This window comes from Anopheles cruzii, chromosome X (genome assembly GCF_943734635.1).
Source record: "Anopheles cruzii chromosome X, idAnoCruzAS_RS32_06, whole genome shotgun sequence".
NCBI lineage: Eukaryota > Metazoa > Arthropoda > Insecta > Diptera > Culicidae > Anopheles > Anopheles cruzii.
This window is the reverse complement of record NC_069143.1, coordinates 392901-405699: the sequence shown is the minus strand read 5'-3', so window position 1 is coordinate 405699 and position 12799 is coordinate 392901. Positions and strand designations below refer to the sequence as shown.

At 54.4% G+C, this 12799-nt stretch overlaps 2 protein-coding genes across 2 annotated transcripts; both read right to left on the bottom strand.

Annotated features, from left to right (window-relative positions):
* Nucleotides 1-1839: 1839 nt before the first annotated feature.
* Nucleotides 1840-9834, bottom strand: LOC128274790 (protein stoned-B). The gene is made up of 6 exons (XM_053013101.1): nucleotides 7618-9834; nucleotides 7081-7288; nucleotides 6250-7008; nucleotides 5750-6170; nucleotides 5288-5680; nucleotides 1840-5211 (listed from the first exon to the last, which is right to left on the bottom strand). The coding sequence occupies exons 1-6, from the start codon at nucleotides 9832-9834 to the stop codon at nucleotides 5064-5066; spliced, it is 4146 nt and encodes a 1381-aa protein (XP_052869061.1). The 3' UTR covers nucleotides 1840-5063.
* Nucleotides 9835-9885: 51 nt separating this feature from the next.
* On the bottom strand, nucleotides 9886-12458 carry LOC128270591 (protein stoned-A). Its single transcript, XM_053008005.1, has 2 exons — nucleotides 11387-12458; nucleotides 9886-11270 (listed from the first exon to the last, which is right to left on the bottom strand). The coding sequence occupies exons 1-2, from the start codon at nucleotides 12456-12458 to the stop codon at nucleotides 9886-9888; spliced, it is 2457 nt and encodes an 818-aa protein (XP_052863965.1).
* Nucleotides 12459-12799: the final 341 nt, after the last annotated feature.

Sequence of the window (12799 nt, the reverse complement as noted above, 5' to 3'; positions counted from 1 at the left end):
GATAAATCTCCTCCACGGCAGCCGGTTCCACCATCTTGTGAGCCTTTCCTCCGTGCGATTGCGAGCCAAGGGAGAGCAGAGGGAAGGGAAGGAGACTCAAGGGATATCAGACGTTGTGGCGGACATCGAAACGGAGCGGTTAGCCGGTGGACGGGCGAATGAATGGAATTGAATTTGATTTGTTGCTTCGGTAATATTTGTTTAACTTTCTCGTAATTTATTCATTCGACCGGATTTTCTGACCGGATGCGATAAACATTTCCCTCTTGGTCGCTACTATCCACTGGCCACTGCACTGCCCACCCGACCGATTGGGTCCCGAGGTCCCCTACTCCACGGACACGGACGCATAACTCGCGTAATTCGTCGGAACCGTTTCTCTCGACGCTCGGGCAACCTACGTAAACAACAAACAACGCCACAGACAACGCTTAAAAGCTTGCCGTTCAAAGCGAACGCCAGCGGGACGCCCGACAATGGAATCCGCTTGCTCTTGATGATTTGTTGATTGATGATTGTTCTTGATTTATTCCCGAGCTATTGGCGTCCGCGAGTGTGGGAGTTTGTCCACGATCTAGGGCTGGTTCCGCCGCTTGCAGCTCCTCTGTGTTCAGAACCAGGCCTACCCCAAGGAAAGCAAAAGTGCGCTCAACCAAGCGGATACGCGTGTTCTTCCTTCTGGGACTGTAGCTGTATCTAGTTGGGAGTTGGCACCAGGAAGATTGGAAACTATTTGGAAAATTTCACGTGATTTTTTAAGAAAAAAAAACAGATTGTGTTTGTTTTGTTCCACATAAATTAACAGGCTGTGTACGTCAAAGAATGAAAACTTTATTAGAAATAGGAATTGCAACAGAAGCCACTTGCGTTTCTTTTCTGCCTCAATAACGAATCTTGAAAGTGTGTAAAATTCTATCGGCATTGAATACCTCGCCCAAGTACAACGAACGGGAATGCGCAGCGTCGCTTCAATACGGACTCCCCGAAACAAGGGTTGTACAAACAGGACATCAGAAAGTCGCTGTAACCATTAAACGATGAGATAACTATGAGTGGAGCGCTCTCAAAACATGTATTAGGAACTGTGTCCTAGAAGTCTCGGGTGTGGGTGTGGTCGTAGAAAGACCGCTTCAACTTCGGCAAACCAGCCAGATTGGGTTCGCATTTGAGTTGAGTTTAAAGATGTGACGGAACAGTAAAACATAGCGTATATAAAACAATGATAGATGGGCATGATATTGATAGATGGAATGAAAGGGCGCTAGACAGCGTAAGGAAATAGAAAAAGCTCAGGAAAGCAGCAGGAAAATACGTGGGTAGGATGAAAAGTTTTGGACAATAACATACGCGGGTGGGATTATAGATAATACTAGCCGACCCGGTGAACGTCATTTCGCCCAAAGCTGTTTTTTCGGAAAATGAAAGCAAACATCCATTACACCCAACAGTCATTCTTTAATCGAACATAGTTCAACCATTTCTTCGTTTTAGGACAGGCTACGTTACAGCGTGTCCCCTAGAGTACTAATTCGAGCACTGTGCCCCACTTGTTTAATAATTAACTAACTTACGCATCAACAAATTCATTTCTCTTTCGTAAAACAATTAACGTTATTCACGAAATTCCCATAACGATCATCTAAGACATGCAATAATTCTTGCTTATGATAGGAAAAAACCAAAAAAAAAAAAAGAACGATTACCAGCTAAAGCCTTCTATATGCTTGTCACAATTCGGTTTTTTCGGACTTCACAATCAATGATGCTGCAGCTAGGTGCCAACTGAAACGTCCATTAGTTTGTTTGAAACATTTTTGCTTTATTCCTATTTATTGGTTTTCTTTTTCCGGTTTCGACTTGCGTCTCACAATGCGGTTTTACTTGGGTTTAGGTTTCTGTAGTTTGCGGATTTCATTTTGTTTATCTTACTTAAATTTGATGTTGTCCAACAGTGGTTTGCTTGTTTATATTTATACTGAGTATGTCTATGCCCAATCGGTCGAGATTCAGATGTTTAACGCCATGATTTTGTATGTGCTCAGTTGCGTATGCCGTTTCGCTTAATATGTATATGAATATTTGATTCTGGCCGCTTATCCCGCAAACCTAGGGCGCCCTTTTAAATATTTTTAATGGATGCGTCTCGTGGTGCTGTGTTCGCAGGAAAGGAACGGGCACACTGCGCCAAGGAATACTGTAGGTCAATGTTTAGTTGATTCTGCACCGTTTATCCCATAGCTACCTAATTCACTATCAACGTACAGTAAGGCTCACGCCATCTCCCGTTCTTCGATTCTTTTGTAATCTACTTCAGTTCTTCCTTTCGCACTCCCCGTATCTCTCTATATCTCTTTCGAACCATGTAGGTTTACTATAAGCTGTCAATCTTTATTAAGTATGTTCTACGCCTACTATCTTCAATTTCTAATATACGTGTATGCATGTATAGTTTGCGGTATATACGGTATGTATACATAATATATCAAATCAAATGTCATTGAGAGAACACATCTCTGTGCATGGCAAAAAGGGACAAATGCTGGCAAAAATTAAACTGTTCATGCGTTGTTGTGTTTAACGAACCGAAATAGAAAAAAATTGATTACTGAAACTAACCCCGGAGAACTGCACTTGACTTACCGTTTTATGTAAACTAAAAGCGGTAACAAAAGTGTTTGACACTGCGTTAAATGCGTTGCACTATTGTATATGGAGTAAACGTTCGTGCGTCTATTTGTGTTACTAAGGATGCAAAATCTTCCAGTTGAAGCAATCGTCCTTCCGAATGGTTAAACAAACATTTGTTCTCTCCGTCTCGTCTCCCCACAGCAATGGTCCTGCCCCAGGGCCGGGTAAGCGAATACGGGCTGATAATTCTCGCCATGCCATATAAGCTCTGCAATGGCCAGATGGATTCCGGCCAATCCATTTAATCTCAAAACATTTAAACACTCATTCAACTGTCAAAACACATCTTCCGCATCGAGTGTCGCATACGGAGTACTATATATCTAAATATAATAACCAGTTTGTTGTTTTGTGTTTACCTCATACATGTATAATATCTATGGTAGTAGTAGTGTGGCTTTACCTTTACTCTCGCCGCCCAGCTATCTGTGTTGCACCGGCATTTACGTTCATTATCTCTCCTACATACAAGTATATTTGGAGGAGGTGGTAATCGGTGTCTTCACTGTCACCGTCCACAACACTCGCTCATTCGTACGCTTACTGTTGAGTTTCGTTTCGGGGTTCAGGGTTTCAGGAATGTGCTCATGTTTTCATTCGTTTTTCATATATTTTTGGTATTGTATTCGCCATTCAGCAATTAAATTAGGTATATATCAATACACTTACGTTAATGGTTTGGTATCGTCAGGCATATTTCGCACTGTTGCTAGTTGGGTGATTATACGGACTTTTTAGAGTTTACTGATTAGCGGTTCACATCTTGCTGTTCAAGTACTTGGGTCTTCCTTTTAGCAAACGATAGGAAACGGATCTATGGTTTAATTAGCAGCAGCAACAATCATGGTAGTATTATTTCGCACCGCTTCGTTCGTTCAAACCATTAACAAGCTAACCGGACTGTTCAACGCATGGTGCCTGGGAACTCAGCAGACTTTCGTGACGGCTACTGGGAAGAATATACTATGCTATAGCTTTTCTACTTCTCCGTAATACATGTTATTCAACTCCCATCTTGTTAGCAATATCACCGAAGAAGGGCAATGAATAATGTTAAACATTTAGTGATATGTCTTCAACAAAGCAGAAGAAACACAATAGTAAACAGCAACGCGCCTACTAACGCCTGGGAACGGGGAGTACCAACAGAATGTGGCGGCCACCCAATTCGACCAATTTGGCCACTGTTGGCTCACACAACGGAAGGACTTACTCGCTAGGGACAACAGCCAATATAAGGTACGCGCCATAAGTCCTTGTGCTAGACCGAAGGATTACATTAAAGCAAAACCGTAACGATCGACGCTGCTTCAAGGCATTCAAAGACAGCGATTCGAGAACGATACATAATTTGCGATCAACCTACTATAACAAACGAGTCAAACAAATATCGGTCCGGTGCTTCTATTAAGAAGTAGTCCACACCAGCGTTACGCCCCAACTCGCACCAAGCCACCTCATGAAGTGGCGTGAGGCACAGCTGAGGCTTCGGCTACCCGTTTCAGGATCAGATATTGTTCTCGTTTCGGTTTTGTTATAGTTAGGTCCGATCTGCTTAAGGTTGCACTGCACTACTGAATTGTTGAACGCCGATTTATGCGTGTATGTACAAAAAGCATATTACTTTACCGTAGACGCTTAAGATTGGGAACCCGGTGATTCCGACATGCGAATCGCCAGCTCAAACCGGACCGACACGGCTCCGTCTCGAAACGAGCTGATGGCATACAGAATGCTTAAGAATAGTATGAGAAACACACTCCTAAACTCAGACACGGTACAAAGTGCGAACGAAGCTAACGTAGCGTCCTAGTAGCGTCTTCCGCTCACTACTATCCTCCACTATCTCTGTTATACACACGCACACACTCACATACGGGAGGTTAATAGCTAAGTAACGGAATTAATTAAGCAAACTTGAGCTCGGTTAATCACTACATACTAAATGCTGCTTCTGTTACTGCTATCTGCACCGTTTTGTCCTCAGCCTAGCCTCCCCGCAACTGTTGCTGCTACTGAAGACTCCCCCCGGGTGGGGTTTCTTGGTTGCCTTCGGATGACCAGTAACAGCTACGGCGAGTCGGGCTGCACAGCTGCTATAATGGGCTTCTCTTTTATTGTCGAACTAACGTAATTCAAGTAACAACTATAAGTACATACACGTGCAGCATGTATTGGCTAGGGTTCTTCATTGCAGGAGTGGAGATTTGGGCCTCTGGTAATGAGTTATAGTTATAAGTACTGCGTGTCCATCACATCCCTCCACCGCCTGCTTAACAGCTGGGCTCCTCGGGGCGCAACGGTAAAGCAGGCGGGTAGAGCGGGAAATATTGGTCTAGAGAACCGCATCGCTGCTCCAACCATCGTTGGGCTCCTTAGTTCGAATCGGAGTCGGAATCGCTCGGTGCAATCGGGGTGGTGGCCATCGGTTGTTGCTCGGGGATTGTCGGCGGTTGCTTGCTGACGGTGGTGGCTGCTAAATACGGGTTCATCGACTCCCCGGTCGTGTGCTCGATGCCAACGCTGCCAAAGGGACGGACGCATGTATCGGTTCCGTGTTCACAATGTACCGTTCAACAGAACTCCAATCGATACTCACCGATACTCGTGCCGTGCCAGGTAGCGAACGTACTTCTCCGGTGGCTCATCGCTCTCCGAGTCCTGCACGCTCACCGAGCGCACGGTGGTGTGCGAAGCCTGCGTCGCCGGCATGGTGAACTCCACGTAGGCGTACGGGGCCAACTGCTCCGGGATCTGGTCGAAGCTGGTGAGCGCCATCCGACAGACGAGCTGGTGCGTGGTGTACGCACCCTGGCCCTCCTTCGGCAGTCGCGGGCAGCGCCAGACGATCGCCCGGTGATGGTGTTCGTACTTGGCCTGCCCGGACGTAACCTCGATCAGGGACTCCTGCAGCGTGTCGACCGCGCCCAGGATGCGCTCGATGCCCTTGATCTTGCCCGTTCGCCGGTGGGCTGACTTGACCGACCCGTACCTGCAGGAAACCGTACCGGCATTAGCCTCCTCTACGCGCTCGCTCCTCCACCGCCTCCTTCTGCCTTACCGGAAGTGTTTCTCCACGCGGAACAGATAGATCCAGCACTCCGGTATCGGAAACCGTATCGAAACGTCCTCGCACGGGATCTGGCCCAGCTTGCGGGAGGCGAACCCGGGCACCAGGACGTCCGCGCGCAGCTCGACCTTATTGCCCGTCACGCACCAGGTGGCCTTCAGCTGCAGCGGAAGCTCGCGGTTCTTCGGTGGCCGGATGCGGAACCGCATCAGCTCGATGTAGCACGCGTCCGGTGGCTTGAACTTGATCGTGCGGCTCCGTTCGTACTCGTCCTGCTGTACGCAGGTGTGAAACTCGACGCCCTCCAACCGGATCCACTCCTCCGTCACCACCGGAATGATGTCGTGGCGACCGACCACCTCCTTCCCCTGGCGCCACAGGTCGTTGACGCCGAGCTCGATGTCCGGCATGCCTGCCAAATACGAGTAGGCACCGCACAGTTACTACCCTTACAGCCCTTCCCGGCCCGTTGACTGCCCACTGTCACTTACCCGTGAGGAACGCCAAGAAGAACAGGCGGACGCGGGCGATCTGCTTCATCACGTGCCCCTCGGCGTCCTGCTCGACGTACAGCTCGTCCACCGCCGTCACCTGTACCTCCTCAGTCTTGTACGTGAGAGCCCGGTCGCGGTGAACGTTCATCTTGAACAGCGCCTCCTCTATGCACACGGAGAACTGCTTCATGTCCTCGTAGTTCATCGAGCCGAGCTTGAACAGCTGCGATATCTGCGGGGCGTGCTCCACCGGGAGCCCGAGCTTTTTCAGATCACTCCCCAGCTCCTTCACGCCCTGGTAGTCGCCCTGGATGGCGTAGGCCGCGAACTGGCTCAGCTTGTTCGTGAGCCGCTCCGCCTTCGTCACCTGGCCCGGCCGCACGCCCGGCCGCTCCTTGTAGAACACGTACTGCAGCTTGACGGTGAAGATTTTGCCAAAGTTGTCGTACTGCTGGGCGCCGATCTCCGACACCGAGTAGCACGCCTGCAGCGGCAGCTCCTGGAACGGTTCCTTGTCGTTCGCCGCGTTGTACAGCTGCAGCACCGGGCTGTCGCCCTGGCACACCAGCCGGATGAAGATCTTCTTCCAGAACCGCTGGCCGGTGATTTTCTTCTTGTTCGGCTGGCGCAACTGCATCTCCCACCCGTCGCCATGGTGGATGACGCGCGGGAAGTCCTCCAGCGGCTGCGACACATCCTCGTCAAACAGCGGCGTGGGAGGCGTCTCCTGCGAATCGGTCCGCTCTAGTTGGGGCTCTGGAAGACAGAGACGTGCGTTATCGCGTCGCGTACGGATCCGGGTTACATTGGCAAACCTACTGTATTCACTGTCCTGAACGCTGACAGGGATCTGGTTCGCTCCGTCGTCGCTCCGATCGAAGGGATTGACACGGGGCGACGAATCACCCGAGTAGATCGAAGCGGTTTGCGGGCTCTTGGGTGGTGGGGCAAGCGCCGGGGCCGTGTAGCCCACGTCCAGGCCTTCCTTCGGTCGTATGACCACCGAAAACTCGCGGTCCTCGTCGGAGTCACGCGACTGCGCCCTCCCGAACGGTGTTCCCTGAGATCCGAGAACGAAAAGGTTACGTCGTAGTTCTTTATCTTCCACCCCTACAGTCCGTATCTTCAATTGCAGGCCCATAAAAAAATGGATGTAGAGTCCTACGGCCTCTTTAGACTCGATTGAACATGTTTTAAAAATTGAAAAAGGCCTTTAAGCGAATCTGTTTCTTCAAGGGTAGACATTAAACTGAAAGTTTGACACATGGATGGACAGGTACAATTCGAGAATTGGTAAGTGCCCTGTGATTTCGAAAGCACGAAATGGCAACTCTTGGCAACCACATCAACCGCCACTAGACTCACCTCCGGCACCGGTGGAGCTTGCATCGATAGGAACGGATCGTCAAACCCGTCGTCGTTGCCAAACCCGTCGCCTGCGCTGGCATCGCCGAACACCGCCCCACCCGCATCGCCAGCAGCGCCCCACGCATCGCCCCCGAACGCGTCCTCGTTCACCTTGCCCACCAGCTCGTCGTCGAGGAAGATGTTGCCGGCGGTGTTGGCGGTGACAGCGCTTCCGGCGGACCCATTCCCCGGTCCGACCGCACCACGGCTGTGCTGCTCGAACTTGGCCGCAAACGAGTCGAACGCATCCGGCTCCGGGCTGTGGGGAGCGACACTCGCTGGGTAGCAGTCGCCGGGCTCCACCGTCATCGTGTTGTTGTTGGCCGCGTTCGTCGCGGCACCGAACAGCTCGCTGGCGTACGTCAGCCCGCCGACCGGCGCCATGTCCGTGTCCGGGTCCATCGAAAATGGATTGGCCTGCATTCCGCCACCGAGCAGCGGATCTGGTTCGACGCCCGGCGCCACTACCTGGTACGCGTCGGCCGTCGGCCTGCCGGAAACTGCGGCGGGAACGCCGCCATAGTCCAGCTGATTGCCGCCGTAGTCCAGCGATTCCGGAACGCGCTCCGTGCCGAGCTCCATCGCTCCTACGCCTTCGGCCTCGCCGTGCTCGAGCGTCCGGTCCAGGGTCGGAATGTTGACGATGCTGCCCGAGACCGAGCTCGGGATGTTGCCCGACGTTAGGTTGGACCCAGTGGGACTGTACTCGGACGACACCTCGGAGCGCATGGCGTCGCTGGGGTCCGAGGCCGGGGCCACGTCCAGCACGATCTCCGGTGACGGCTCCACGAACGCCTCCAAGGGCTCCACCTCCGGTTCCTCGACGTCGTCCAGCATCGTTTGGGGTTTCGGGTCAGCCACCGTCGCTAGCACACTCACGGGCGCCGCCTGAACCGCGGCCGTGGCCAAGTTCTCCGTTAGGTTCGGTATGAAGGCCGCCTCGGGAGCCGCGGCCGGCCCAGCCATCCCGCCACCGCCTCCGCCGCCGCCGCCGCCTCCGAGCAGGTCGTCGAGGTCGTCACTCATCAGGTCCGGTTGCTTCGGCTGAGGCACAAGGACCGGCGCAGCGGCCGCCGTCGGCTGGGCGGGCATCGAGAACAGTGACAGGATGTCCTCCTTGGTCTTGGGTGCCGGTGGCTTCGGTGGGGCAGCCGGTTTCGCGGGCCCCGGCCCAGGACCGAACAGATCGAACAGGTCGGCGTCCTGTTGCGGTGGTGGTGGTGCTGGTTGGCTGAGGGCGCCCGGCCCGACTGGCGGATTGATCGGGGAGGAGGCGAGCGAACTTCTGGCAGGCGGCGCCGGCCGCGGTGGCGGTGGTCTGGGTCGCGGGGGCTTCGGTACATCGGAGGGGCGGCCGCCCACGGCCACCGTTGCTGGGGGTTGATCGTCGACGCTGGCGAACGGATTGTCAGCCGCCAGCATCGGGTCATCGTGCGACGCCGCCTCCGACGCCGAAGCGCCCGGCCCGTCGGTCGTCAGGAAGTCGCCAAAGTCGGGCGTCGGGCTGGGCGAGTGCAGATCCCGCATCGACACCGGGCTCGGGGTGCGGGTGACGGGGATCTTCTGCAGCAAGTTTGTGCTCGTCTGGTCCAGCTGGTCCGCGATCGAACTGATCAGCTGCTGGGTGGCGTGCGACGGCGGAATGGGGCGCGGTGGGGCCGGTTTGTGCGGTTTGCCCACGCCCCGCAGCTCGTCCTCGCTGGAGTAGAGCCCCCCGAGCATATCGTCCATCAGGGCGGCGGTGGTCATGGTGCCGAGGTGCAGGTGCGTCGGCTTCGGGATTATCAAGTCGTCCTCCTCGTTGATGGTCGTGTGGAAGAAGTTGGAGTTGCCGGCCGCTCCCGAGGCGGACGGCACGACGTTGGGCACCGCACTGGGAGCGGTCGTGATGACGTGCTCGTCCAGGAACAGCTCCACGCCGGTGGTGGTGGTGGTGGTGGACACCGGTCCGCCGCCGAACAGGTCTGCCGCCACTCCGCCGGCCGCTTCCGCCGGCAGCTGCATCGGGACGTCTTCGTCCGGCTCGCCAAAGTCCGAGAACGGGTTCTTGACTGGCGCCAGAAACGGATTTTCCGGCTCGTCCGCCTCGTCACCGTCGTCACCGAACAGAAACGGATTCGGCGTCGGGTCGCGCCCCGCCATCGGCTCATCGTCCATCAAGAAAGGGTTTGCCATGGCTGCCTGTGTGTGTGTGTGAGTTGGTTGTTGTTCTGGCTCGACTTCGACTTAGTTGTCGATGAGCTCGTCTTCGAGGAGCTTTATCTCGGTCTTGCCCGGGCCCAAATTCTCCGCGAAGGAAGTATCGAACGGATCGACCTCGGGCTGGTCGCCGGAGAGGTCAATGGAGCCGCCGCTGGGCTGAGGCGTGAGCACCTTCACAAATACCGCGCTGGCCTCCTGCGCGCCGCCAGAGAGAAAGTCCGACAGCAGACCCTCGTCTCGGGCTGTGGCTGGAATCAGTTCGTCCTCCAGCAGCTTCAGCTCCGCCCGACCGGGCTGCAGGTTCACCGCGATCGAAGTATCGAACGGATCGATTTCAACTGCCGCTGCTGCTGCTGCAGTGGACGCCGATATGGCAACGGCACCGTGGTCGGTTCGCGCCGGTGTCAGCACCTTCTGGTCGTGCTGCTCACTGACGCCAAGCAAGTCGGAGCTGGCGAGTGCTGGCTCCGAACCGTCCGAACACGCACGGGGATCGAACTCCGGATCGGAAAGGCTGTGGCGCAGCTCGGGCTTGGTCAGCTCCTGCTCGAGTAGCGTGAGCTCGAGCTTCGTCGGCTCGACCGGCGGGACGAACGAAGTGTCGAACGGGTCGGCTTCGACGTCCGGCACCGAAGACTCTCGGTTGTAGTACGGTGTCAAGGGTTTCTTGGCGATCGCGTGCTCGCCGTCGATCTTCAGCAGATCGGGTGTCACCACAGCAAACACCACCGACTTGCTGCGATTCGCAGCCGCACCGTTGATGTGCAGGCTTAGCGAGGACTTGCGCTGGGCCAGTGACTGGAAGTCTTCCTCCAATCGCGCGTCCTCCTGCACCGCTGCCGCCGCCTGTTCGCTGTCGGCGCGTGGATCAAAGTCCGGGTCGCTGAGCGAGTGGCTGAGGCCACGGTCCGCCGTGAGCAGCTCCTCCTCGAGGAACTTCAGCTCAGTCTTGCCCGGTGCAACGATAAAGTCAACCGCCGACGTGTCGAACGGATCGAACGAGCTCACCGTCGGACCCCCGTCGGTCACCACCGCCGGCCGCGCACTCGAAACACACTCGAGGGGCGTGTGGCCGAGACCCGCTAGATCCGAGGTGCTGCCGGACAGGAGATCCTTCGAAAGGGTCTCCGGAACCTGGCACACCCGGAGCGTTGCACCCTCGTCCTCTGCCAAGAAAAGGTCCGCTGTTTTGCCGCTTTCGTCGGCTCGTGGATCAAACTCACTGTCGCCGGGTTCGGCGCCCTCCTCTTCCGCCCGTGGATCGAACTCGTCGTCCTCAACCGCAGTCGCTGGCAGTAGCTTCTCGACGAAGCCGGTATCGAACGGGTCGTCTACCTCTGGCTCGTCAAACTGCTGAAGATCCGCGACCGGAAGATTTGGTGGCGGTGGTCTCGACGGTTTCTTTGGTGCTGTAGGGGGACAGAGGGAACGAAATGCAAATGTGTAAGGTCTTGCATTGGTCTTGCATACTGATGCATATGAAAAGGCGACTCAACACAGTCGAGCTAATCGAACAGCCACTTACCTTCAGGCTTCTCTGTTAGTAGCTCGAAGTCGTCGCCTTGCGCAAGTACTGGTTGTCGTAGTTTAAGATCGTCAAACTCGTCTAAGTTAAACTCTTCGGCATCAGTGGTCGCTGCCGACGGCTGCTCTTCCGCTGCTGCTGCTTCTTGCTGTTGCTTCCGAAGACTCAGATGAAGCGAAACGCTCAGGTCAATAGAAACGTCAACTGGCAGATCAGCCGAGTCGTCTAGCAAAGTAAGGTTTTGTGGCTTCTCTTCAGCCTGGGGCGCCTCCTTGCCGTCCACTAGATCGTCGTTCTGCTGCTGTTGTTCACCCTCGTCGAAGCTTTCCAGCAGCAGGTTCTGCGGTCCCCGCCGCTGTCGACGGCTCTTGATGGAGCCGGTGCCGACACTCTCGACACGCCCGGTAAGTACCTGGACGGCCGACCCGATACTAACCAGCTTTTTGCCCCGCTTCGAAACCTCCGGTCCCTTGATGACCTTCTCCGCGTAGGAAGTGTCGAACGGGTCCGGCCCTTCGAACGACTCTAGAACCGGTGACTCGGGAATGTACGCTATCGGTAGCTCCCCGCTGGCTATGGCATCGATGTAGCCGGTATCGAAGATGTCCTCCTCCGCCTCCGAGTTGGGTTCCGATTCCGAAAGCTCGACTACCGCGTTGATCAGCTCCTGGGCGACACGCTTGTGCTCGTCGTCCTTAGCTGCTGCGGCTTCCTGCTCCCGATGTTGCTGCTCGCGGCGTTCGCGCTCCTCGCGCTCTTTCGTTTCCTGCTCTAGCTTGGTCGGAACTTTCTGGAAGAACGAGGTACTCTTGATTCGATCTAGGTCACCCTGAGTTTTCTTGAGCACCGAGTCAACACCGCTGGTGAGGGCGGTGAATTTCGACCATTCCTCGTCGTTCTCACCAGCCACCGGTGCGTCCTCGCTGTCCGATGGGGCTGCCGAGTTGAGTGCCGATTGGTTCTGGTGCTCCCGACGGTACTGCTCTAGCTCCTCCTCGGTGAATAGCTCTTGGTCTTTCTTCGACTTTTTGCCTTTCTTTTTCTTCTTCAGTCCTTTGGGTAGCTTAAGCATTATCTAAACTACCGAGACATCGAAGTGTCTGATGGACGGAGAAAAGATGGGTGCGGTACATGTCAGGCGAGATAATAGAAAAAAAAGAAAGGATCATAAAAGCGCCTTGTTACCAGTCCGGTGTTGTTGGTGACTTTCGATGCTCTCCATACTAATTCACTCAAAAGATTATGAACCATGAGCAGAGAAATGGGTTGTTGTGCATCCCCCAGGAAAGCGACTCGCCCTGTGAGCCTATCGTGAATTCGTTCTCAACGACATGCCGTTACATAAGCTATCGAAAAAGTCTCCAAGATGCCAGAACGATCCACTCTGGGAGCTGCTGGATAGTCCAAGGTCAT